Source organism: Alligator mississippiensis, chromosome 1 (assembly GCF_030867095.1).
Source record: "Alligator mississippiensis isolate rAllMis1 chromosome 1, rAllMis1, whole genome shotgun sequence".
In the NCBI taxonomy this organism is placed as follows: domain Eukaryota; kingdom Metazoa; phylum Chordata; order Crocodylia; family Alligatoridae; genus Alligator; species Alligator mississippiensis.
Genome location: NC_081824.1, coordinates 183997480 through 184025300, shown reverse-complemented (window position 1 = coordinate 184025300; position 27821 = coordinate 183997480). Strand labels below are relative to the sequence as shown.

The 27821-nt window shown below is 44.7% G+C and overlaps 1 protein-coding gene across 3 annotated transcripts; it reads right to left on the bottom strand.

The window, feature by feature from the left end:
* Positions 1 to 165: 165 nt before the first annotated feature.
* Positions 166 to 27814, bottom strand: BPNT1 (3'(2'), 5'-bisphosphate nucleotidase 1). Of its 3 annotated transcripts, none has more exons than XM_006272908.4 (10): positions 27730 to 27814; positions 16895 to 17019; positions 9361 to 9465; positions 8157 to 8264; positions 7451 to 7499; positions 6563 to 6654; positions 6107 to 6181; positions 5419 to 5616; positions 3397 to 3502; positions 166 to 820 (listed from the first exon to the last, which is right to left on the bottom strand). In XM_006272908.4, the coding sequence occupies exons 2-10, from the start codon at positions 17009 to 17011 to the stop codon at positions 672 to 674; spliced, it is 999 nt and encodes a 332-aa protein (XP_006272970.2). In that variant the 5' UTR covers positions 17012 to 17019; positions 27730 to 27814; the 3' UTR covers positions 166 to 671. The 3 variants fall into 3 exon arrangements, with proteins under 3 accessions (XP_006272970.2, XP_019338704.1, XP_006272971.2); XM_019483159.2 differs by lacking the exon at positions 27730 to 27814 and adding an exon at positions 18736 to 18826; XM_006272909.4 differs by lacking the exon at positions 6107 to 6181.
* Positions 27815 to 27821: the final 7 nt, after the last annotated feature.

Below are 27821 nucleotides of genomic sequence, written 5' to 3'. Positions count from 1 at the left end.
CTTCAATACAATCTACCTGTCGTACAAACCATATTACTTACAAAACCTTCACAAAAGCTAGACAATGATAAAACAAGCAGCAAAAATACACATTCATATGATTCGGTAACTTTACAAAAACAACACCATCACAAATCTCTGATTACAAAAGGGGAAAGGGTCACATTTAAGAATCAGTAACAGTAACTTTATTATAAACAATTTGATCAACCAAAACAAATTATTTATTACCCATACATAAACTGAATTAAGTACTGCTGCCTACATACAACAAAAAGTTGTTGAGCAAACTCAGGTTAACTGAGATTTGGTTACAGGTTTGTATCTTAAATTAAGAAAATAGATTTGAATTGTGACATTATGCAATACAGTATAACTGCAATAAATGTAGTCCCACAAGTACAGATTTTCTTAGATACCTTGCTTACAAAGAAGAGGGAAAACATCTACAGTCCATATTGAAAAACCAGCATTGCTATTACTTTGTCTAGTGAATACGCCACTGAACAATCTAACTTAGCAAGATATCCATATATTTTGTGCACTAATTTCTACAACAAATTACTGATCAAAGTATCTAAATGAATCTAGCCTCAGATTTCATAAAACAATTTTTCAGTCTTATTTATCCATTTTTCCCCAAACAGCCAAATGAAAGATACTTTTCTGCCTTAAGGCACAAGACCTTGTTTAACGCTGTCAGGAACACGACTAGCATAATAGTCAAAGTTTCTCAAGGTAGCAAGTACTCCTGCTGAATTCATGTGTTTCACCTCCTTGTTATAATGCAAGGAATTCCCATGGATATCAGTCAGCTTGCCTGCAAGAAAGATAGGAATGCATTATTAATCCCAGTTCTTTTAAACACTGCAGCTAGTATTTTGTTGAGTAAAGCAGCTAATGACTCTCTTAGTAAAATAAGTCCCTGGTTAGCGTGGGCTTAGTACGCTGGTAATAATCAGGGAGGAAAGCAATAGGCTTCATTTTTTGTTCCTAGATATGCAGAAGACCCACCACATCAAGCCCAATATGCTATCACAGTAGCATACTGGCAATACACATCAAGCTAACACCATACTTCATCTTAGTTGCTCAAGGAAACCTATGCACATTAGAGAGGCAAGAATTCTTGGTTCAGTAAAAGAAAATTGCCCACAACTATGTGATTGGTATAGACATAGGCAAGCTTCTGGGTCTCATAATACCCTTCCTCAGCCCTGAGGTATGTGGAAGAATACCTTCATACCTAAAATCTTGCCTATGTCTATACCAGTAGTTCTCAGCTTTTTTAGACTCAAAGCAATCCTTGATAGACCCAAACCACTCCTTGGAAAATGCCAGCTCTTAGTTTTCACTCTTTTTTTTTTTGACTACAGAAAAATACTAGACCAATTCTTCTGTTGCAAAGAACTCAGATCAAAACAAGTCAGAAAGTATTTAATGTTATGGATTCCTATTTGAAACCTGGGTTTATCTTGTGAATCATGTTTGCACAAGTACTGTGGTCGCCTTGGGGCCAGTCACTACATTGGTCTGCCCACCTGTCTAGGGCAGTCTGCCCCCCGACTTGCCTGCCATGCCTTTGTTGTATTTAAACAGTTGTTTGTAGGCAGGAGGTTGCCTGTTTAATGCCCTGATACCAAGGGAGAAATACACTGCTCTGACCTTCCCTTTACCATGTCCCATATCTCACAGTTGGCATCCAAAAGTTATCTCCAACTCCCTCAGCCCCATTGCTGGCCCGCACTTGGTCTCTGGCCCAAACTTGGTCTCAGGTGTCCTTAGATATGCCTGGGCCACATGCCCCCTCACTGGGGCCTCTGCTTTGGCTGGCCTATGTATAGTCCTTCAGGCCTCCTCAGACTCTACTCTATGCGGCCTCCGGCAGCCACTTTGCCCCCTCACTACTCTGTCCCCTCACTGCGGCTTCTGAGCTGTACACCCCTAGGGCCTCCGGTCCCTCTAGGTAGACCTTGTCCCTGTTGCAGATCCCACTCAATGGGACTGGACCCTGCCTCAGTAGGCCTTGGCTCTGTGCTTTTCTATTGGGGTGTGCTCCCCTAGCCTTTCCCCTCCACGGGGTCACCCACAAAGCAGTGGGGGCTGAGGCTCTCCGGTGCCCCATCCTCACCTTTCGCTGGGGAGGCACAGATGTGGCATTTCCTGGAAATTGCCCCGCCACAGGTAGTCCCACCAAACCATCCAACCCCAGCAGGAGCAATTTCAGGTCTTATCTAGGACCAGGAACCTCCTCTATCCCCCTAGTTCCTACCTGACCTCCAGGTGTTCTGGGAGCAGCAGTACTTCAGCCAGAAAATGTTCACCCTTTGGGTCCCCAGTTGCAACTGGCAGCTTTGCTCCTTGGGTCTGGTCTTAAACTCTGGCTGCACAGCCCTACACTAATCAGGAAGCCTCCTGGGTACCATGCAACCACCTGATTGGGTCTGCTCCCACCTGCAGGCTGGTCTGCAGCCCACTCAAGTTCAAGTACTAATATTGTGTGGTATTCCTGAAAGGATCTCAAGGCACTACAGGTTGCCATATCGTCCTGGTGGAGAATCACCGGTCTACACCAACTGCATGTTTGGTCCAATAAAAGACATGGCCCACAAGAATTCCTGCCCCTCATATCTCCCGGACCACCACAGCAACATCACCTCAACACTTGACACATTATGTTAAATATGAGATGTGTACAACTTTTACACATTATGGTGGACAGTATGGAAGGTAACACTGTTCTAAATATAATTCATATTTTTCAAATAGGCCTTTTCATAATTTATATTTCTACCAAGGTAGTGTGTGTTTGTGCTAGTCAGAAGAAAGCAATTCTACTGGGTTACCCCCTGCATGTACTCAAATTTGGAGTCAAATCCTGCAGACCTGGGAAAGGACTACAAAAATCTGGCTCACTGTTTGTCTTGCTTCTGAAGAATAAAGTGCCCATAAGCAATATTCTGAGCATATACACATAATAAATGATTTTATTTGGGAAAGGCTTCATTGTAGAATAATGCAATAAATCAGCAAAAAAGATTAAGGTGATGGTCAGAAAGTAGTTGTTGTTTTTTTTAAAGTGCTTTCTGCATTACTTAAAAAATAGTAACTCCATTGCCTTTTGAAGACCAGCTGAAAAGGTAGATTACATGATGTTATCTAATGGGCTAATTTAGGAGCTGAATTATTGTGCTCACTGAAGTCAGTAAATTTCTCCATTGATTTTAAAGGGTTCAGGTCAGAACTTTGGTGTACAAAAGGTGATCTAAAATGCACTCAAGCCAAGAATACATATTCTAAAATTTGCACTGATCCTCTGAAAATGACCCACATTTGAAAACCTGCAGTAACATCAACTCCCTTCAAAAAGGTTTCTGAGTGCTATTATCAACTCACCTCCCACTGCATGCAAAATTGCCTCAGGAGCACAGGTATCCCACTTCTTGCACCCAGGACTAGCAAACACATAAGCAGATGCTTTGCCTTCTATAAGGTGTATGACCTATTACAAAGAAAGAGCACAGGTCATTTAATATAATCCAGGCATGCAAAAAACAGAATGGGTGTTGTGTAAACTAGGAGAAAGACTAAGCTAGTTTGGTTACAGACAAGAGATGTCCTCAAAGCAGAGTGCAGGTTTAAGTTAAGATTATTACACATTTAAGAAGCCTAGAAATATGTAACTGACAGCATCCAAAATGATCCAGTTGCATTGTCTCAAGCATAATCTACAAAAGGCAAATCCAGCCTTTGGCAACCCTTGGTTAAGTGCTAAGGACAATCTGCTTGGGAGAGTGAACTGTCCTCAAGTAGCTTTTACAGACCTATTACACACATTGCCATAGGCTGAGGAAAAAGGACTAGAGAATCTAGGCTGTCACAGACATTCTCTTTTCCTTCTCCCCAAGAAATCCCCTGTATGCTCTGCTGCAGGGAATTCCTACAGAACCAGATTCCACACTAGGCAGGAGGATTAAGCATGCCCTACACCAGTGGTTCTCAACATTTTCAGACTCAGGGCACCCCTCAGAAAGTGCCAGTTCTTAGTGGTCACTCATTTTTTGAGTATGGAAAAAAATAATATAGCAATTCTTTTAATCACAAAGAACTCAGACCACAACAGGTCAGCATGTTTTTGACCAGGGTGGATAAAAATCAACAATTAAAAAAAAGAAAAAGTATATTTTTATTTAAATCAGATTTCTTTTTATTTAATCGTATTTTTGATGTTTTTAAGATTCTTTTAAAAAATTAACTGATTTAAAGGTAGTTTCATTTAAGATATGTTAGAGCTCAAAGATACCATCCTGGAATAAGGATTATAATGTATCATTATATACTATTTGAGACAATATACTCATGTAACTTTTTTAGAAAAGCTTTATAAATAGGTCACAACAGGCTATGGACTATATTAGGGGTTCAGTCTTATGGGGTTCCCAGAGGCTCCTCTATAGATTAGAAAAGAATAAAGAAAACCACTCTACCCAATGGGACTCAGTGCCCCGTCTAGAAGATCCCATTAAGCATCTCTGTGTTGCTTAGTTTCACTTCTCAAATTGTGGATTTGTGACTCCAAAGAGGACAACCCTGTTAACAGCAATATATAGAGATGAGAGATAACAGACCTGATTACCTACTCATCAGTGCTACTGCCTCTCTGCAAGCTTGTGTACATAAAATCAAGCTCTTACTGCTCTCTAAAAGTGCAAAGTTTCAAGAAATTAAATGAATAGAGGATTGTTGGAGGTGGAATAGATCTGGGCAAGGAAGAAGAGTCCAGAAGATGCATGCAAGAAGGGACTGGCAGTAGAAACAAAAGAGAAACATTTTGAGCAGAATATTCCAGAAGTCTGGGTGATAAGTTTCTGAGTATAGCCTCTCCACTGATTTTGAGATCTAGTGAAGGAATGGTATGGTAGAAGGGAAAACCTTGCCAGGCCATAAAAGAGACCCTGTTTGGGGTCTCATTTTAAAGAAGGTTCTATCAAACAAAAATAATTCACTTTGTTTAGAAAATATTGATTAAACTGAGGCTTCCTGACCAGTGATTTAAACCATGATTTAAACTGATTTGGTTTAAATCAAATTCACCCTGTTTTTGACACTATGAATTCTTATTTGAAATCACTAGATTTATCTTGTGAATCGTGTAGGTGCTTGCACACTTAATAGTGCTTATATATAGTAGCATCCTGTCACCCTTAAAAGGATCTCACATCACCGTAGTTGAGAATCACTGCCCTACACACACACACACACACACACACTAAATCCTGCTTCTCCCCCCTTGTGCAACAAATTCATTCCAGAGGGTCCTTTCACTCTGTGGACATATAGGCAGGATTATCCCTAAATAGGTTGTTCTCTTCCCAAAGGTCTGATGATAGATATGACAGGCAAAGTCATGTTCCATACCTTATTTCCTGCACCTCCAACTCTGACTACAGTGTCTGGGTTCATCGCACCAATGCAGTCATTCACCATCTTACTACTGTGTGAGCGGGTAGTGATGATGATGTGCTTCCCATCAGGCACTTCTTTCAGCTGGAATCCAAAGGCACCTAAACCCAGGACTCCCCAGATTGTCCTGCCCAGCACAGCATCAGCTCCTGCCTACACAGAAAGTTCATAATCTTAGATAATTGTTAGTGCAGCATGCAATGCTCATTTTTAAATTTTAGAGAATCCAATCTGACCTCTTCCCAGGAGTTAGTTATAAGCATAAGTTGTAGTACTGGAAAAGCAGCACATTCCAGTAATTAAAGCACAGCTAAGGGAGTCAGGACTCCTGGGTTCTCTCCCCAACTATGCTAATGACTTGCAGTCTAACCTCAGGCATGTCATTTAAGCCATATATTTGGATTTTAGTGTCCTTATCTGTAAAATGGGGGTAATACTTCCTTGCTCACTGTCATGCTTGTCTAAGGCATTCACAGATATTACTCAAGCAAAAAGTGTGGGAAAGAGTGCTCCCAGACTGGCAGGCACAGAATATATTGTAAACAAAATAAAACTATACATGCATTGGCATTAGCAGATTCAACAGAGAATAACTTAAGATTCACACATGCAGATTCAACACGTTCACATATCTGACACCCACCTCACATGGCCAGTGGGATAATGAATAAATGTTTGCAAATCTCTCTATAAACTTTGCATCAGATGTACTCTTGACCTGAAAAGTGTCCAGAAAGTCATTTGTGTATTGCACCAACTCTGAGCTTTCTTCACTATACTCAATCTTTACTATCTCCCAGACTGTGTCTATGACTCTCTCTCACACCTCTGCTACTGCCTTTTAATAGTTTTCTTCTCAATCCCCACTGACACGCACTTGCCCAAGGGTTGTTCTTCCTTTAATTTGGAGGGAACAGGTTATCTGGAACTGCATTTGGTACAACTCCATATAACTCAGTGCTTGTTACGTAACTGGCTCCAGCTAAATAGGATATGTACCATGGAACAAGCACCAGTGACCTGAAAGCAAGCAAACTTGACAGTGAAGGGACCAGTAAAAATCATTTACTGCACTAATGCAAATCGACATATTTAATACCTCATAGTTATAGTAGGGCTGGTTAATAATTCCTGCTATTGCTTTGCCTCCATAAGCGATTCCAATAAGAACTGTTACATGGTCAAGGAGACCTAAATAAAAAGAAAAATCCCCCAAACATACTATTATGCTTGTAAAAACAAAGCAATCAAAGAAGGCCCATCAAAACCCCAAGCCTCCCATTTCAGCTCCCAAATCTTCTGTCTTTGTTTAATTACTTGAAAACACAAACCACCACTCCTGTTTTGAAAAGCAACTATTTTGGATGCTTCATTTTTTAGGTGAGAAAACTTAGTTCAGATTACTTAGTACATTACCTGTACATTTAACTTGTAGAAGGCCTCTCAATAAACCTCAATTAGTGTACAGTAAAATACAAGTTCAGAGATAATCACTGTACAATACACCAGAAATATAATTAAAATACCTCAGAGGGTTGTATTCCTCACCCCATGCCTGGCAAAAAGGACAGTTTGCAAAGAATCCAGAAGCATAAAGAGGTGCAACAAAAAGATGACAACAATTGAATTAATATATTTTTTGCAAACATCTTAAGGATGAAGCTTTTAAGGGGAAGGATCCATTGTGGAAGAGTCTAGATCGGGGTTAGCAACCTGTGGCCCGAGGGCCAGATCTGGCCTGTGAAGCAATCTGATCTGGCCTGCAGCTATATGGCTTCAGCAGCTGTCACTTCTCCTTTGTCACCTTAGGGAGAATAAGCAGTGACTGGGTCCTAGTACCCACCCACCCGCCTCTTACCTGAGGTGGGTCATTCTGTGGCATAACCTGAAAAGGCTGCCAATTGCCAGTCTAGATCTTTTCATGTTTACTTTTATGATGTTGAAAGGAGTTTTCAAACCAGCACAAATAAGCAAAAAAGAAGCCAACCTTCAGTGTATTCTTTGGTCCCATCCAAAGGGTCAACCCATACAACAAGCTAAAAACAGACAGACATATCACAAAAGGAAACACAGATGTTGGAAATTAAAACATAGGTACTGTATAATGTTATTAGTTAAGAACAGTAAGAAGGAACCACATAACAGTTAATATATCTGGTTCTTAAAATGTAAGAAGAAGGTTAGTCAAAATGCAATAAAATCAATGATATACAAGTTTGGACACCTCTGGGTATTTCTAAAAGATTCATACTTTCACCAATTTTGGAAAGATCTGGTGATCTCCCTCCATTTTCTAGTGGGGAGATGTCCACAAAAAACTCACTGACCCTTTATCACTAGTACAGATGGTGGTCTCACTGAAGGTATCAAGGTTTAAATAGGTATGAAAACAAAATGGCCCTTTCAGGCCCAAAGGTAGTCCTTTCAGATTACAGATGAGACGCATTTATGAAAAAAGCACAAAGAGCACTTTCAGTTCTTCTGCTCATGATGAACCTATTCTATAAATAATTAGAGGGCTTCCATTTTCAGGGCTCTCACTGTTCACAATCATCAAATTTGGTTTCAACAAGAAAATATTTTTCCCTAAACCAAAGGATCAAATTACAGCTTCAGAATAGCCTGTTTTATTTTTTGGATCCTTCTCAAATAAGATTAGCTATCTATAAATTAGGAAATAAGTGAAATATTACCTCTTCCTCTTTGATGGTGCTGTATTGTGGAGGACAAGTTTTCTTTAGGATTTCTTCATACTGGCCATTCTCAATCAATTCTTCATCCACATCATAAGAAGGTAGGTCCTAACAAAAGGTCACAAAAACATAAGGGAAATGGCCTATACACAGAAAGCACTGTTTGGACTTTTCTTTTCCCAAATGATTCCACTTCAAGCACAGGAAATAAAATTGAATTAGGTTATGTTCCTTTATCTAGCCTTTATTTTTAAAGCTTGCAGTGTGTGCACCATGCATGTTAGGATTTGCCTTTGAACCACTGCATGTTGGCAGAAGGGGTGTGCAAAGCAGGCCGTATTCAATTCAGATTCGGCCTGATTCAGAGGCCAGTGATTCAATTCATTGATTCGGATCACTGTCCCGATTCGATTCAGCTGAATCCAAATCTGAAGATTCGATTCTGATTTGGAGAATCAGCGATTTAGCCATAAACACAGCTTTATATGTTTTTTCTACATACATCGAGGTACCAGGCACAGCTTATGAATGCTGAGATGGTAGAGCAGATGGAGCATCCCCCAGGAGCACGGGGCCCCCTGCATGCTTGGCAGTGAATCTGGAAGTAGACAAGAAGTACTTCTGGTCCACTTCCAGGTCTTCCGCCAAGCGCGCGGGGCACCCCTCCTGCTTAGCGATTGGCCACATGGGGGAACCCCGGGTGTCCCACCAGGAAGCATCACACATTGAGTTGGGGGGGAGGGGCCCCGTGTGCTCCATGGTGGACCTGGAAGTGGACCGGAAGTGCTTCTGGTCCACTTCTGGGTCTATCGCTGAGCATGATGGGGACCCACCCCACGCTCCCATGGGATGCTCCATCCGCCCCACCATCCCAGCCATTCACAAGCTGCCTGGTACCTTGGCATATGTAGAAAAAAAAAAAACATATAAAGCTGTGTCTATGTCTGAATCACTGAATCTCTCCGAACTGAATTGGAGGTTTCCGATTTGATTCGGAGAGATTAATGGGTCTCCTAATTTGATTTGGGTTTGGAGATTTGGCTGCTGAATCAGGCTGAATCTCCTCTGAATTGAATCAGCAACAGAAGCTTCACACAGCCTTAGTTGGCAGCTCACCTGATGAGGCTAATGCCAAGGGAAAGTGAATAAGGAAAATTAAAATGTAAATCAAAAGTGGCAGACTTAAATTATATAAAATTCTCACCTCTTCTCCTATGATTGTTAATTTGGGGAATTTCCGTGCCAGTGAAGAACAAATGCTCATTTGCACCAGTCGGTCAGCTTTGGTCTGCAAATCATTGGCTCCACACTGGAAGGGACAGAAAGGAATTATTTTATATTAAGAACAGTAGAACAGCCTAAGCATTAGGTTTACTGCTGACTAGGATCCTTAGAAATATCACAAGTCTCAGGAAGAACTCAAAAACAGGCCATTAAGACCAAGTTTTCTCTCTCATATTGGTACAACATTGGTAGGGAAGCATAAGGAAGGATATACCAGTGCTGCTGCAACTGGACCTCTTCAGTAGACAGACACTCAATACAAAGTTACCATATTTCACGGGGTATAAGTCGAGGTTTGAAACCCAATTTTTAACTCTTAAAATTCAACCTCAAATTATCACTAACCTCTGACAGTGGCACTGGGCTTGGCGCTAGGCTGGCATGGCACAGGGGATGAGGCTGCATCAGTCAAGCACCAAGGCCGGCACCATCCCCATCCCCTGCGAGCAGTGCTAGGTGCTTGGCTGGCTTAGTGCTCAGGAGTGCCACTTGGCTGGCGCGGCCCCATCTCCTGTGAGCCTGGCACCGTTCATAGCAGATGGGGCTGCACCAGCTGAACACGAAACCTGGCACTGCTCACAGGAGATGGGGACGGGAATGGGGCCGGGCTCAGTGCTTGGCTGGGGACATGCCACTTGCAGGAGATAGGGACGGGGTTGGGCTCAGCACTCTGTTGGTATGGCCCCATCCCCTGCAAGTGGCACTGGGCTCACAGGGGATGGTGCTGCACCAGCTGAGAACCAAGCTTGTCCCTGTCTCCTGCAAGTTCTGAGCCCAGCCCTGCCAGCTGAGTGCTACTAACATGGGATGGGGCAGGCTTAACCCTTGGCAGAGCTGCTTGCAGCAGACAGGGCCAGGTTTGGCACTCAGCTGGTGTGGCCCAGGCAGCATTGCTTACAAGGGATGGGGATGCACCAGCTGAGTGCTGAGCCCAGCCCCAAATTACACACCATCCCTATGAAACACGTGTTTCAGGGGCTGGACATGTTCAAATCAGCAGGTCCAGATGCTCTCCACCCCAGGGTGTTGAGGGAGCTAGCAGGGGTTATTGCAGGGCCCCTGGCATGGCTTTACAAGCGCTCGTGGTGCTTGGGCCAGGTGCGAGATGATTGGAAGATAGCCAATGTGGTCCTCATCTTTGAAAAAGGGAGGAGGGAGGACCCGGGCAACTATAGGCCTGTCAGTCTTACCCCAATCCTGGGGAAACTCTGAGAAGATCATCAAGGAGCACATCTGTGATGGGCCGGCATCAGGGATGATGCTCAAGGGCAACTAACATGGTTTCATTAGGGACAGGTCATGTCAGACAGACCCGATTGCCTTTTATGATCAGGTCACAAAAGCATTGGATGCAGGTGTCGCCGTGGATGTAGTCTTTCTGGACTTCAGCAAGGCCTTTGACACTGTCGACCACCCCATCCTCATTAAAAAAAATAGGTGACTGTGGCATCAATGCCTACACAGTCAGATGGATTGCGAATTGGCTGAAGGGTTGTACTCAGAGGGTGGTGGTGGACGGGTCATATTCGACCTGGAGGGAAGCGGGCAGTGGAGTCCCCCAGGGCTCGGTCCTTGGGCCTGCGCTGTTCAATTTCTTTATCAGTGATTTGGACGACAGGGTGAAAAGCAACCTGTTCAAATTTGCTGATGATACCAAAATTTGGGGTGAGGTGGGCACGTTAGCAGGGAGGGAAAGACTGCAGAAAGACCTGGATAGTTTGCAGGGGTGGGCTAACAAAAACAGGATGCGTTTCAATACTGACAAGTGCAGGGTGCTGCACTTGGGCAGTAGTAACTGGCAGCACGCTTATAAGATGGGAAACTCCCTTCTTGAGAGCACGGAGGCAGAAAGGGATCTTGGAGTCATCATTGATTCCAAGATGAACATGGGCCGACAATGCGAGGTCATGGTCAGCAGGGCTAACCAGACCTTATCATGTATCCACAGGTGCATCTCAAGTAGGGCCAAGGAGGTGATCCTCCCCCTCTACGTGACACTGGTCAGGCCACAGCTGGAGTACTGTGTTCAGTTCTGGGCACCCCACTTCAAGAGGGATGTGGACAACATGGAGAGGGTCCAGAGGAGGGCCACCTGCATGATCCGAGGACAGCAGGGCAGACCCTATAATGAAAGGTTCTGGGACCTGAACCTGTTCAGCCTTCACACGAGAAGGCTGAGGGAGGACCTGGTGACCGTCTATAAACTCACTAGGGGGGACCAGAAGGGTTTGGGGGAGACCTTGTTTCCCCTAGCGCCCCCCAGGATAACAAGGAATAACGGCCACAAGTTGTTCGAGAGTAGGTTTAGATTAGACATCCGTAGAAACTACTTCAGTCAGGGCGGCTAGGATCTGGAACCGACTTCCACGGGAAGTGGTGCTGGCTCCTACCCTGGGGGTCTTTAAGAAACGGCTTGACGCCTACTTGGCTGGGGTCATTTGAGCCCAAATTTCTTCCTGCCCAGGGGTTGGACCTGAAGATCTACAAGGTCCCTTCCGAGCCTACTTCTATGATATGATTCTATGAAAATCCTAACTGTCAAACCGAAGTCGACCTATGCACTGTGAAATACAGTACTTTATTTTTTGTGTAATGATTAGGGCTGTGCGAAGCTTCAATCACCGATTCGATCCAACAGAGATTCAGCCTGATTTGGTGGCCGAATCTCTGAATCCAAATAGGATCAGGAGACCCTTTAATCTCTCTGAATCGAATTGGAACCCTCCAATTCAATTCAGAAAGATTTGACAATTTGCACACAGACACAGTTTTTTCTACATACCTCTAGGTAACAGGCGGCTCATGAATGCCAAGATGCTGGGGCAGATGAAGCATCCCACAGGAGCGGGGGGGGGAGGGAGGGCAGGGTCCCCAGCACGCTTGGCAGCAGACCTGAAAGTGGACCAGAAGCACTTCTGGTCCACTTCCAAGTCCACCTGGGAGCACATTGGGCCCCCCCACCCCATGCCCCTCCTGGCTCGGTGACTGGTGCCTACTGGGCCTGGGGGGCACCTGGGGTCCCCCCGCGGCTGATCACTGAGCCAGGGGAGTGCAGGGAGGCCCCTCAGTGTGCTCCCCGGCAGACCTGGAAGTACTTGCAGTCCACTTCCAGGTTTGCTGCCAAGCTTGTGGAGGGCCCCCCCACACTCCTATGGGACGCTCCATCCACCCCAGCATCGCAGCGTTCACAAGCTGCATTGGTACCTCGAGGTATGTAGAAAAAACATTTAAAGCTGTGTCTATGTCCGAATCGCTGATTGTCCAAATCAGCATAGAATCTTCAGATTTGGCCGATTGAATGATTGAATCGGTACAGTGATCCAAATCAACTAATCGAATCACTGTCCCCAATTTGGGGCAACTCCGAATCAAATATGGCCTGTTTCGCACACCCCTAATAATGATGTCTGCACAAATATTCTACATCATGAACTTTAACATAAGAAGCGTGGGAAATAAGAACTGAATGGCAAAAACAAGGGAGGAAAGGAAATATTTTCAGGTAATATTGAAAGGACACAGAAATAGAAAGGCAGGACAGGAGCTACTGAGAAGGCAGCTCTTACTTCATCAGTGATCTGGTTAAAGCAGGGGTGTCAAACTCATCCAGCTCTGCAAGGTAGATGAGTGGCATGAGGCTAGTCTGAAGGCTGGATCAAGGCCATGAACCCTGCCCTCCTCACCTGTCCCTAGCATATCTGATATAGCAATTGCTCCAGCTGGTTTGGGACCTGCGCTACATACATGTAGTGCAGATCCCAGAGCAGCAGTGACAGGTGCCATGTGTGGTGCTGTAGCAGGACACTAAGGTGCCTGCTACTCTCAGAGCAGAGGTAAGAACCCACGTGTCAGTTGCTGGGATGACCAGTTAAGGAAGGAATTAGCTACACCTGCACCTGGTCAGCTGACTGGAAGAGGCAGGGCCTGGCTCCCACATAGGTCCCAGGCCTGAGGCCAGGAAGGCAGTGCCTGCCAGTAGCCAAGGGGGAAGGAACTCTCCCAGAGCAAGCAAAGGGGAGAAGCCTCTGACTGGTAAGGGGATGGAGGAGGCCTCATGGGGAATCCACGGTAGCGTGGGGACTCCGGTGCCAGAAAGGGTGCAGTAGTTGGGGTGCACTGACCCCGGCACCAGAGAAGGCACAGCGTTTGTGGTGCACTGGCCCGAACCCCAGAGAGGGGCCGGTGAGAGAAGCCCCAGAGAAGGGGGCCATGAGGGTGCAGAGCGAGACAGGGCTGCGGAGAGCCCAAGCGCCAGAGAGGGCGCAGAGTGAGACAGGGCTGCGAAAAGCCTAGGGAGGACAAGGGGGGTCCAAATTACAACAAGGCCCAGATCAAACCACATCAGTATCATCTGTGAGGCTTGGGCTGTGGTGTAGGGGGGGAGAAAGGAGCCGCAGATAGCTCCCCCTGGCATTGGGGCAATAAATGGGCAGCTTCCTGCTACTTACCATCTAAAAAATAATTTAACAACAAGGCGTGGCAGAAGAGAAGCCAGGTGGTTGGCCCATAACAGGAGGGCGGGGTCACCAATAGACGGACCCCAGAGGAGGCACTCCTGTTATAGGTGCAATCCAGCCAAAGCAGCTATCCCTACAGCTCTGGAACTGCACCACATGCAGCTACTATTCCAGCAAGTCTGGGACTTGCACTGCATGTAGCACCTGCAAACTGCATGTGCAGCACAGGTCCCTGACCAGGTGGAGTGGGTCGCATCACAGAGTGGATAAAACCTTATCTCCTGTCCTCTCCCTCCTATTGGTTTAGATTATAAACTGTGTAGAAACTTCTCTTAAAAAGCAAGTTAAGTACCTAGCACAATGGGACCTCATTCACACTGGGGACTGCAAGTGTTACAGCAACACAAATAATAATCCATCAAAATGTCCCAAACAAGTGTTGTGAGGCAGGCAGAATGAAAGAGTTCACCATCAGAACAGGCAGGAAGAGCCTTGAAGGGGGTGACCCATGGCTACAAACAGTATAGAAGATAAATAAGTCATTTTCAGAAACCTGAAGAGAAAGCAGGGGAAACTTTAAGTTCAGGGAACATCTACCAACTGGCATCTGATTGTCACAACCCAGTTAATCAGTGCCCATGCCACTAGCAAGAGATACCATTCAAGTAGTCAACTAAGGGTTAAAAAAAGAAATCCTTGCTAGAAACTCCTGAAACAAAATCCTGGCGAAGAGCTGTATATAATTTATGCCCGTGTCACAAACAAGAAACGAAACTTAAGACTGGTCAGGGTGAAAGGGGATAGCCCTGCCATAAATCCCTGCAATTGGTCAAGAAACAAGCGTAAGCCCCTCATCATAACCTCATACGTAACAGGCAGAAAACCTAACCCACTACCTTGTAACCTGATAGCAACCTGAGAGCACAAAGAACTGCTGCTTGCCAGAAAATTAAAGATTCCACATAATGGTTCATCATTGGGTATCTCCGTCAGACACCTCTGTCTATAAATAGTTTAGCAGTTTCCGCCCAAGTCGGAGAACCCCAGATCTGAGGAGAGACCTGAGTCCATCACCAGAGTAGAATGACGGTCTGATCAGCTGTCAATACTCCCCGTCATCGTTAATTTTGATGTAGTAAAGCCCTGCAGGCTCGATAGTCCATTCTCGGCGCGCTTTGTTCATCATCGCTTGATATCGTAACCCGACCTTATTCACTCGACTGTAACCGAAGCTACTGTAACAGGAACAAAGGCTCAGCCTGTGTCGCACGTCACTATCTGGGCAACGTAAGTAAACAATCTCCTGTAACCAACACGTGTCTGTGCCTGGTTAATTTAACCCCGTCCATCACTACCCGCCTGTCAGGTGAAAGTTTTACTGCTCCGGTGGGTGGGGGGGGGGGGGGGGGGGGTCAGAAAGCAGCTGCTGGCGCTGCTCTGATCTCCGACACTGATATGCTCATGATTTGAGACCACAAATCATGAAGATGCAATCATTCAATATGGACGAAGAGTGGAGAATCCCACCCTATTTTACTACACAGAAAAATACTTGGTTCTACAAAAGACCTACTTTCCCAAAATTGAGGGAAACTGACTGGGAAGAAAAATTTGCAGAGAAAAAAAAGTGAAAGAACATCAAGCACTCTCTAAAAGTTAGAGATGGCTAAAAACAGCTACAATTCTACAATCATGAAAGACAGTAACTGTGTATAAAGCTCATTTTGGCTGAGTGACGTCCATCCTGATTCAAAGGCAAAGTGAAGGCAGCAGTTTGATATAAAAAGGAATTTATAACGCATGAAAAACAGGAGAAAACAGATAGCAACTGATGTAACTGAAAGTTATGAAGTGCAGTTTCTCTTATCAATTTTCCGAAGACACCAGGGAAAAATCCCATACTAGCAGGTATAACAAAAATAAGTTTTTGATGTGTATTTACTTTTTTACCAGCAAGCTACCACCAATAGCTGGATAAAATCCTGGTAAGGAGGAGGCAACATGGCAATAAAAAATGTTCTACAAGTATGTTGGAGCCAAGAGGAAGATCAGAGTATAGAAGAAAGTGTAGGAGATGCAGAAGGCAATATAGTTATGGAGGATACAGGGAAGGCTGAAGCTACCAGCTGACGAGTGCAGATGGCAGCAAAGGTAGGGTAGAAGGCAAAGCATCCAAAGTAGTAGGTGAATACAAGCACCAGCATTTGCTCCATTGTAAAGATTGAAAATAATACTTTTTTACTAAATACAGTACATGATATTATGACATATACACAAAGTTTTATTTGAATTCAGAAGTGAAAGATATCCCTCCCTCCAACACAAACACGCATCCTTTAACTCAGTGAAATTTCAGAGCTCAATATAACATGCAACATATATGTTAGTTAAATTATTTTAAAAGATTATAGTAAATTTAAACCTTAACACAAGCAGTAATAATGTTTAATTTTGAACAGATTTGTTTTTTGTTTTACAAGAAAACTGTTTAAATTAAACATGAAAAATCTGCTTTAAAAGAATTAATTTGAATAAAACAAAACGTTATTTTAGTTTTTAACTGAATTTGTATTTATGATGATTTAAATTAATGTGCATGAACATAAAGACAATATTTCTATTTAAGCTATCCTAGGACAGACATTAAAACACAGCTAACTAAAAGGTGCTATGGATGAATTAGCGTGAAGCTTTCTACATGATACATATATTGTATTCCTGGAGTGTTGTTTGAAGCAAGAAGCAAACATTGTGCAGTCACATTTATTGTAGGATATTAAACATCTCTGCGTATCCCCAGTGGGTCCCAGCAAGACTTCCTGGACGAGGTTTAGGAATCCATTTGAATAACTCACTGTTTCAATAAGTTAAAGTTACGCTACTCAAATGAATTATATTCCCCCTCTCTTACTGGAGGCGTCTGACCGTTACCTTTCTTAACTGTATCTAACCTACTTTTCTTAACACAGATGAAACCATCATGAGCCAAACAAGTACCTTCTCCACAATTCCCAGATCTCCTCCTGCCATCACTTTTCTGACAATTGCTGCTGCTTTCTCGGCAACAGAATAGGCAGAGGCAACTAGGCGCATCAACAAAGCTGGAGAAGCCATAACGAATGCTGAAGGAAGAAAAAGCAATCTTGTGAGTGACATTGACAATACTATATATCACAAATTTGACAAACTAATACTCAATGGAAGAAAAGGAATCCCACAGGAAAATTAGATTACACTGGTATGTCTGGAATGTTATTTATCTAAAATAAAACCTTGTTTAGATGAATGCAAAGTGGACACCAAAATAATATATGGAAGTGGGAGTGTGGCAGTGCACCTTTGGTGCCTGCCACTTTAAGGGCTGGGAGCAGGCAGCCGGCAGGTGCTTGATGAAGATGGCCATTTTAGGGCCCGGTACACAGGGCTGGTGCAGCAGTTTGCTGCCAGCACCCAAGGAGGTAACATCAGGCTGAGCTGCTGCTCATGGAACAACTTGGAGATAAGGGCAGGAGCTATGGGGATGGCAGAAGGCTCCTGGTCCTGACTTGAAACTGCACCTTGCTAGGGAAGGGGGGTCTGGCAGAACTGTCTGTGGCAGGACAGCCCCCAAGATATACCAGATCAGATACCCTCACCCGTGAAAGGCAGGTAAGGGAGTCTTAACCTCAGCCCTACCATGTGGTGGGTGATTGTGAGAGCAGTGGAGGCCAGGCATGCTAACAAAGAGGCACCTGAGCCTAGCAGAGGTGTAAGATCCTGGCTGGGGTAGTATTGGTGTTGAGGCCCGCACAGAGTAGGGTGGAAAGAAGCACTCAAAAGACTGTATGTGGGGGGTGCAGAGTAGGGCTGCAAGGGCAGCTTGAAGGGCAGTATGTGGGCCAACGCCCATGAGTGAGACAAGGATCAAGTTGCCTGGTGAGGAGCTAGAGGCAGAGTCAGCCCAAGGTTCAGCACAAAGATAAGGCTATGTAGAGTATCGAAGCTCGAGTGAATCAAAGGTGCTGCGTGTGCCATGCCAGAGTGAAAGTAGTAAAGCCTGATGGCCAAAAGGCGTCGCTCCAAGGAGCAAGGCAGTAGAGAGTGGCTCAGTAATGGGCAGTATGCTAGAGGTACCTGTGAGAGGTGGACGGTGTGAGTGTGTAAGAGGCCCAACGGTGGACTGAGTTTGTCCCAATCTGAAGTTGGGGAACGATAATAATCTGGATGCCATCTGCAAGGCATGGGCCACAGTATAGGGCAGGTACAGACCCATGGATAGCACCCCCTGGCATCGGGGCAAGGAATGGGCAGCCTCCCGCTTATGTTACTACCTAGAACATCAAGTCGTGGCAGATGGGACAGGGCAGACTGCCCTAGACAGGTGGGTGGGCTAACATAAAACCCAGCCCTGGGGCAGCCCCGTCACAATTAAATTAGCAGGCAGGCATGTCAAGACACACAATTGTTGATATGAGATCTCATCTTGTCATTAAATGAATGTCTACCAGGGGCCAGAACTTCTCTATAAGACAAAGTCCCAGCAATTCAATTTACAGGATTACTGGTTTGCCCTATTTGGGAGGAACGGAGGCTGTGTACATACATTCAAATGATCTGGGAGAAAATACTTAAAAGGAAAAAATTACATTTGAAACTAGCAGCAGCAGGCTCAGCCCAGGCATGGGCTGCCCCAGCTGACCTTGACGATCATGATTACGCCAGATTCACAGTCCCTGTGGGCCCCCTGAAACCTGCTCATGGACCCCCAAATGAGAACTGTTGCCTTAGAGCACCAAGTGCTGCAGTCCAGGTAGGAGGTACAAAGTTTGCCAGGCCAGTGACAGGGCCTGGGGGTTTACCAGTTCAGTGATGGGGCTGGGATGGGCTGCCAGCTCAGTGAGGAGCAGGAGGTTGGCTGTGGCTGAAAAAGCCAGGGGCAAAACACACCCCGTCCAGTGCTTCAGTGCTGAGCTTTTCCAGTCTGAAGCACTCAGGGGGCATATTCCTCTCCCTGCTTGGCTGCGATTGCCAGTCTCTCTGGACCTGTGAAGGGGGAGGAGAAGAAGCAAAGCTTACTGGGTTTCTGGAGAACTGCTCTGCAGCTTCACATGGATGGGTACCTGGACAAACTTTTGGTCTCCCAAGAGATAGTCTCCCAGGAGCCATTTCATTCAGGTTGTTCCCAAGTTATTTCTCTCTCAGGCCATTGCTGGTCTGGGAAAAAAAATCATGAATATCTATAGACTCATGGTTTCTCATGGGAGAGCAGCAAATCTCCCAAGAGAAAATAAACATCTATGCATAGCCAGAGTTTTATTATTTCTTTCTCTCAAGTTACTACGATGGTCCCTATCACTCTACTATCTACAGAATTAGAAAGACTGGCTATCAAACAGTAAGCAAGTCCCAACTCGTCACAGTAGAGAGCTGCTGCTCTACTCTAATGGATCTTCATGCCTCCTGAATATCTATTTAAAAAACTGAAGAAAACGTTTCCAGAGAAGGCAATTTATTTGCTCTTTCCTGCTGTCAAGTTTTTGCTAAATGCTTCAATATCCAGCTCTCGCCTTGTGTACCTGCACCTCTTGGTTTTGATCAGTGCTTTAATTTGACCACTTAAGGGAAGCCACCTATTTCCAATTAATGAATGATCATTCCAAGTTAACTATCTGACCCTATATGTAGGCACTTCAGCCCCCCATATTCTGGCTCCCACAAGTAAACTCCAATTACTTCTTCTTATCCACCTGGTTTCAGGAACTATGATCTTGTTTCCATCTTCCTTCTCTGCTTCTGCAACATCATGACCCTTGCATTTTCTTCATGTTCTCCCTCTTTGCCTGTGTCAGAGCCTGTTCCCCAGTTTCCCCATGCCATTTCCATCATCTCCCATTCACCATTTCTGCTCTTGTTTTCCCATTCCCTATCTCTAGGGACCTATTTAAATTGTGGTAAGACGAGGGATTTTTCGTGGCCTGCTCACAACACACAGAGTTAATTTTGCAGGCATTTTGCACCGGTCCTGCCCCTTGGTACTGATTGGTGGAGAGGCCCCAGCAGGGGGAGGAGGGACAAGGGGCCAGCTGCCCTTCATGCTGTCCCCCCAGCCAGTGCCTTCTGTTCCCAGCAGCAAAGACCGCTGGCTCCCACTGTGGAGCCAGCATTTTTTTGTTGGTGTTGATTTTGCAGATTTCACAGGCAATCCAAGATTTTGTGGTTTCCACTAAATCCATGAAATTACAAATACAGTAGATCCCTACCTTTCTCTTCTTCCCATATCCCTCTCTATTTTCCTGTGCCTGCCTCTGCAACAGATATTCCCACTTGTTTTCTTTCTTTTGCTCAGACTAAATATGGAGAGTTAGGGAAGGCAATACTAGATAAGAGCACCCTGAATTCATTCTTATTCAAAGTAGCAGGAAACAGTGGCCATTTTGGTCCAGGGTAAAAGTTCATAAGATTGCTCTTAATGAGGAGCTTTAAATAAATATATCAAGGTGGGACTTGTGATAATGTTAAACGAGTGTTGAGTTCTGCTAGCGTAAGTTTGCTTGGGTTTGCAATTTGTACAGTATGATGGGGCTGATTATGATTCATGCCTGGTGTTCCCAGGCACCACAGAAATCCAAATAATAAATATAGTGAAAACACTACACTTGTACATAAATTCTTCTTTTCTAACTCAAGGCCCACAGAGCTCCGTTTTACCCCCATATCCATGGTTTTCTTTACCCTTGTTGCCATCCTCAAAGAAACGCATCAGAAATCTGCATATACCCTACTGTATGCCTTCATACCTTCTACCTTAGATGTTCATTAGATCTCTTCAAGCTATTTCACCATGCCTTCAAGTTCATTCCTCTTGAAACAAGTGACTACATTTCTTCTACAAACCAACTTCCTTCACACTCTGAACAAATGAGCATTTACAATCCCTTCCTGTATTTTTAAACCCCAAAGCTAACAGGATATTGGGTTTCTACGTTTCCTTCCTGTCTTTCCTTCCCATTTTTACATTTGTTTGTCTCCTACTTAGATCGAAATGGTTTTGGGGTATGGCCATAATGGGTGCTTTACTTGCATAATAAAATTTCTTAGCACACTGTTGAAGAAATATCTTTACGTGTAGAAAACATAGATACAGAGGAACCCATTAAATCTCCACTAAAAGCAGAGGAAAAATGTCAAGATGCAGATAAGTCAAACGGGTGCAGAAGCTACGTATGTGGCAACAGCTCACAATCAATTATATTGCTTATTACTTGAGAAATTTGTTAAATATTATAAGGCATAATGTAATTAAGTGATAAGACCAGCTACTGTAAAGGTTGTTGACGTGACCTTAAGTTCATTTGTCTTTGGCATAAATTCAAATAATACTGCTAGAGTTACTGAAGTCCCAACCTTTGGAGCTTTGCCAATCTGTGCTAATATTTCAAAAGCATGCATTTTTTTAAAATATAAATATCTGAAGGCCAAGAGATTACCAAACCTGGAAAAACAAGTTGGCTGTACATACACACAAAATTCACTGGGGAAACACTGCTTCCTCTGAATGTTAATAAGTAGCCACCATATGGGTTCACAGTACTGTAGACAGGGCCATCCCTGGGGGGGGAGGGGTGCAAATCAGGGCGACCATCCTGGGCCCCACGCTTTGGGGGAGGCCTGCAGTGTCAGGTGGAACAGCAGCAGCAACTCCACCCTGATGCCAGCTTCATGTCCGGCTGCTCGGCACCCCCCCAGCCAGCTTCCTTACATCCGGGGGAGTGGGGCCCCACACAGCTGATTTGCCCTGGGCCCTGCACCCTGCTCAGACAGTCTCTGGCTGTAAACCAGCAGCGTCAAACATATGGCCCATGGGCCGGTCCATGGAGCCCTACGATCTGTACTGTGAGTCCCTGGCTCACCCCACACTGCATGCAGCATGCAGCACGACTCTGGTGAGCAGGCTGGACCTGGCACCGTGAGCATTGCATGAAGCACAGGGGGTCAGTTCAAGGCATGCACTGCATGTGGTACCCATGCCAGAACAGATGGGAGTTGCTGAGCTGGTCTGCGAGACAGATTGGGACCATGTACTGGAGCCAGCAGGCCGGACCAGGCTGGTGGGGCACTGCAAGCAGCACATTCCCCATGCCAGCCTCATGAGCTGCATGCAGCAGGTATGACCAGTCCAGTCCTGTGCTAAATGCGGCACATGCTAGCCTGCTCCAAGGCTTGCGCTGCCAGTTGGATCTGGTGCCATGGGCACTGCATGTAGTACAGAGTGTCTGGGGGGCTGGGATGCAGGCATAACCCCTCTGGACCAGGCTGGCATGCTGGCTCCAGCATGCACAAATGGCCTGGGGCCTGATCTGGATAAGTTTTGGAACCAGCATGCAAAGCCAGTCCAGCAGGTGCCCTTCTTTTCCCAGCTCTTGGCACATAAGCCAATAAGGGTACATGCAATTTTGATGGCAATGCAAGTACAAACTATATCTTAGTTGTAATTATATTAGTAATGTCTACTGAATTAGGAAACTTAACTGCAAGACTTATGATAAGTCTTAATTTACTAGGACTCTTCAAGTCCTACGTTGCTAACACAAAACAAAATACAACTGAGCTTTGAACTTGGCTACTTTAAAACATAAATGTGTTATATAAGGGAAAAAATAATTTATAGGTTAGTACCCATTAACAGTCCAGGTGCAGATATAAGAACAATAAGAATCTGATCTTTCTCAGAGTTTTAAACCTTCAACTAATCCTTTCTGTGAAGCACCGAAGAACTGGTTTGGTTTGGTTATCTGGGGCCTCAGGACAAAGAAATCTCTCAAGTGCCCCACCTTTTTCTCTAGACTATGCAAGTTAAACTCTTAAATCATGTCTGTTGGGAACAGACTTGTAAAGTAAGCAGGACTATTATCTGTTATGTGCTGTGAGGAAAGACAAATGAGGTAATGAGGTAGCCAATGAGGTTAATCCAAGGCACGATTATTGCTATGTGCTGTGAGGAAAATAAGAAAGATTTTACGTGTATTTTTGTATTTTTTCCTTCTTTTTGTTTCACGATGGTTTGTTAAATTTTATACTAATACAGTCATTTTCTGTTGTGCTGTTTAAGCACTCTTGTTTGTCATTTCAGTAAGCAAATAGGAAAAGGGTGAATTCAGCAGGCATTATTATTATACGGGTATTACATACAAAATGATTTAAAGTCCCCAAAGTCCCAAATGCTCATAGGCATTCAAAACCATATTATCCTTGGAAGTACCACCTTTTGAAAAGGAGTGCTTATGGGAATAACAGACATCTAAAAGTCAGCATAGTAGGCGAAATGTGTGACTATAGAACAGGACTGGGATTTAAGATAACTTAGTTTCTTCTCTCAGCTCAGCAATGGATTCCACATGTGACCCTGAGAAAGTCATTTGTTCTTCATATCCATCAGTTTTCTCATTTGTAAAGTCAGGGTAATACCCACATCATGTGGATGTCAAAAGTCTTATTTGTGAAGTGCCTTGAACTGGTACTGGCAATACATAAATGTTACTTTACATCCTTATACTTGACTTCGAATGAGAGACACATCTACTGGACTATAAACCTACAAGCAGCATCCTTTATGGGAGAGGGCTCCTCAGCCCAGAGATAAAATGATCACAAATGCCTAAATCATTTAACTTCCAAGTCCCATTTTCAAAGGGGCTTGTACATTTAGAAGCAGAATTGTAATTTACTTACAATAGTAGCTAAATTTCCAAGTACTGTACCTAAATCATTTCTGAAAATAGAACTTTGGTTCTGCTAAATGACTTAATACTTCTGAAAACTTCACTCTATCCTCTTGTTATCTCATTCTTTTCCCACATGGTACAGGTTTCAGACACCCTTCCATTACTAGCTTAGAGGAAAAAAACTTCAGTTTATTTCTGTAACAACCAGAATGAAATTTTCAGACAAGAGCATAAGACTCGAGTGCTCAAACTGAAAACAAGACATATTAAGAATATATACAGAAAAAGATTAAAAAGAAAAATATGAATATTGCAACTGGTGGGTACTTTTTATCCCAGCATATCTGAAGAGTCCCATCAGCTTACAGGGAGTCACATGGGACACTGTGGTCTGCCCATGTTTGCAGGATTGGGACTTAATTTACTCAGTGAATTTGAATGACATAGTAAATCAAATATTCAAATAAAGAACCAGTCTCATAAATGTCAATTACTTCATTTCTTTTTAAATGCCCCTGTAGCTGATTCCTGTTAAAAGCTTTGAGGAAGAAATGTATTTATTTTTTCATATTTAAAAAATATTTTTCATAAGTCATTTGTCATTTAGCAAACTACACAAGGATAAGCAACTCTATTAGTCTGATTAATTAAAATAAATTTACAAAGGCCCCATCTTCGTGCACAAACTGATCAGCAGCTCAGGTCAGGAATAATTTTGGTCCGCAGCCGAGTTTTCTCTAATTAGGTACAGAAAAAGACTCAGCTATGTCATGAACTGTGGGAGTATGCCTTCTACTTCTTTTTAAAATTTTTAAGCATTTAATATTTTGTCAATAAAAGAATAACATTGTGAGATCTGGGTATGACTAACATATCCTCTAAATGTGTGTGGAACTGTTATTTTGGGGTGGGTTCTAATTCCATGTTTCCCTCTGAGACTGTAGCATCCCTTTCAAGCATGGCACCACACCCCCACTTTCCCATGAAAACACCACTTTCATATGCAAACTTTAAATCAGGGGTGTCAAATGTATGGCCGGCAGGTCAAATTTGATCCTTGGAGCCTTTTATCCAGCCTGCCGGGCTAGTGGCAGGCACTGGAAGTCGGCGAGCATGGCTCGCTGCATAATCTGGAGCCCGTTGGCCCCACTGGGCAGGGCCATCAGCAGTGAGCTTGGCTTGTTGCTGCTGCCTGTGGACTCCTTTCCCCAGACCCCTCACTGCTGCCCAAACTCTCACCATTGCTGGACACTTCACCGCCCAGCCCCTTGTCACTATTGCCATGGCATCCACTGTGGCAGCCCCCAAGCCCCAGGCTGGATCCAGCCCACAAGAAGTCCTGTGTTCTGGGTCTGGCTCAGGGCCCCAAGTGAGTTTGTTACCCCTGCTTTAAATATTTTTTTTTAAGTTTTGAATTAATCCTGGACTGAACTACAAACATATATTCCTGGGTATAATTAAGTCACCCATCATAAATAAGAAGCTTAAATCAGGCATCAGATCTTGCCTTACTGACATATGTACTTGCATGTATACACACAGGTATTTAATTTTGCTACCACAATTAGCAGCTTAATAGAGTATTCACAGTGGTAAATTTAAAGATGTGAAGTATCTGTAGAATCAGGTCCTTATTCAGGCAAGCACTCCTACCCGTTCAATTGAAAACAGCGTTAGCACAAGAGCTTTAATGTGCTTAGCTCTGCTACCGCAGGGCTATTCATTGCAATAATGGTAAGCACATGCTTAAGTGTTTGCAGAGTCAGTGGTTAAACACTGGTCATGGTGCACTCATTTTATGATATAAGAAATCATTTAAATCAAGGTAAAACTGATTTTACCTGATGTATGCAAAGCCCCAGTATGAACATTGGATTTTGCATTGCTCCAGCGGTAAAAATATGCCTTTGCCTAAACTGATCTAATGTGCGCAAGCTAGGCCTAAGGCTCCCAGTGGTGTGAACACTGCTTAAATTGAACTATTGGTATCACTCATCCGGCACAGAGACAGATTTATTATCATGAGGAGTCCCATTGGACTACTTAAGGCAGTGAAATGAAAAGCACATAAATCTATAGGATCAGGACTTTTTTAGACTGTAATTATGCAAAATTTGTAGATATGGCTTTTGGTAGCAAACTCACCATACCACTCAAATACACCTGTTAGCCCTGCTTTTTGTTTTTGTTTTTTGTTTTATGTTTAACAGCAGTTGATTGTGTTATACAGGAAAATAAACCACCTAAGTCTTTGTTTTGTGTTGGGAACAAGGAAAAATGTTAACAAGGTGAGTCAACAGTCAGTCCCCATTACACCTTTGATGCAATTGACCAATAAGCTGAACTTATTTAAAGACAGACACACTGCCAACCTTAATGGGACCGTAACATGAGAGGAAGTGTTTTTCTTTTGTGCCTTCAGAATCTACATCATCTAGTATCTTCCTCTGTTTAAATAAATTCCTGTTTTTCCCCACTCCTTTACAAAACAGTCAACCACAGTCTTATACTGGCCAACAACTCAATGGGCATGTCTACACCTGCATTAATGCGCCATAATTAAGCACATTAAGTTAGTACCTGTTATGGGCACTACTGCCCAGTAGCCCCGGCACACATTTTTTACCTGATGCTAATGTGCAGTAGACTAATTCTACTGTGCATTAACATGGTTTTTGCCATGACACACTAATGCGCAGTAGAATTACTCTACTGCGCTTTTAGCAACTTGCATAGATGTACCCACTGATAACAACACAATGTGAACAGATGACTGAGGGAAAAATGCAAGATGCAGGCATTCTTGTGGGCGATATCTTTTATTGGACCAACTGCATGGTTGGATTAGATACAGAATAGCTTTTGAGTACCACCAGACAGTTGGTCCAATAAAAGATATTGCTCACAAAAATGCATGCCTCTTGCATAGCTGCTGGAACATCACAGCAACAGCATCACTTCAGCACTACTGAGGAAAAAATGACTTTCCAAATGGATTAACTGATACAAGAGAGCTGATTAGCTGTGTTAGTCTAAAGCAGTGGTCACCAACCAGTAGATCTCGATCCAACCGTAAATCTCAGAGCCTCTTGGAGTCAATCTGAGGCTGGGGTGGGGGGCTGAGTGCCTGCATACATGCGCCCCAGCCCAGCAGGTCAGTCCGTGCGGGAGGGACAAGGTGGGGGCTAAATCAAGGCCCCCACAGTGAGGGACAGTGCAGGGGTAAGTTGAGTGGGGCCCCAGCCGGGTGGGACTTACCTGCTGGGGAGGTGTGCCCCCAAATAATTTTTTCTCCCTCTGCTTTGATCTGCCCCCCCTTCCTTCCCCACAGACTTACCTGCTCGGTGGGGGTGGGGGGCAGCGTGCACAGTAGATCTTGGGTTGCTTTTAAATGCCAAACATGATCTCCTACTTAAAAAGGTTGGAGACCACTGGGCTGAAGTCAGACAGAAGGCAGGCCAGGGTGCAGTACCTTAGAGCAGCGTTTCCCAACCTTTTCCAGCCCAAGGCTGGAAAATCAGTTTTGTCAGATTTCTGACCACACACCCAAGGAAGTCAGCTGCAGCCTATGAAAGCTCATGCCTCTGGACAGACTAGTCTACAACTGTGAGGGCCAACCCTTTTGGCAGACGTGCCATAAATCCATCCTGCTGCACCCTGCCCAAGAGCCACTCCGATTCCTTTTCCCTGCCCAGTCTGCTGCCCTGCTCTGCGCTCCACACCTGATCCGCCACTCTTCTTTGTGCTCCCCGCCCCATCTGCCCCTACCCTTTCTGCTCCCTGCCCTGCCCCCCCTACCTGATTTGCTGTTCTACTTTCTGCTCCCTGCCCGGTGAACTGCTAACGCTTTCTGCTTCCTACCCCATCTGCCGCTCTCTGCTCCCTGCCTTCCCCTCCCGACCTGAACTGCCGCTGCCCAATCTGCTACTCTGCTTTTCTGCTCCCTGCCTGACCCCCTCCCCCACGTGCCGCAGAGGCCGGGCCCTTCCACCCGAGCGATAAAACCCCGCAGTTCGGCAGTCTCCTGACGAGCAACCAGCCTCTCCCGCACCCCGACCACAGGACAGGGACAGCCTCTGCCCCAGAGGCGCCAAACCCGCTTCCCGCCCAGCCGCGGAACCCCACTCCTACCTCTCTTCGCGCAGCGCTCACAACCGGCCGTGCGCTCTGGGGCGGGGGCACTGGGCCGCTCGCCCCGCCCCCGGGGGCGGCCTGTGAGCCGG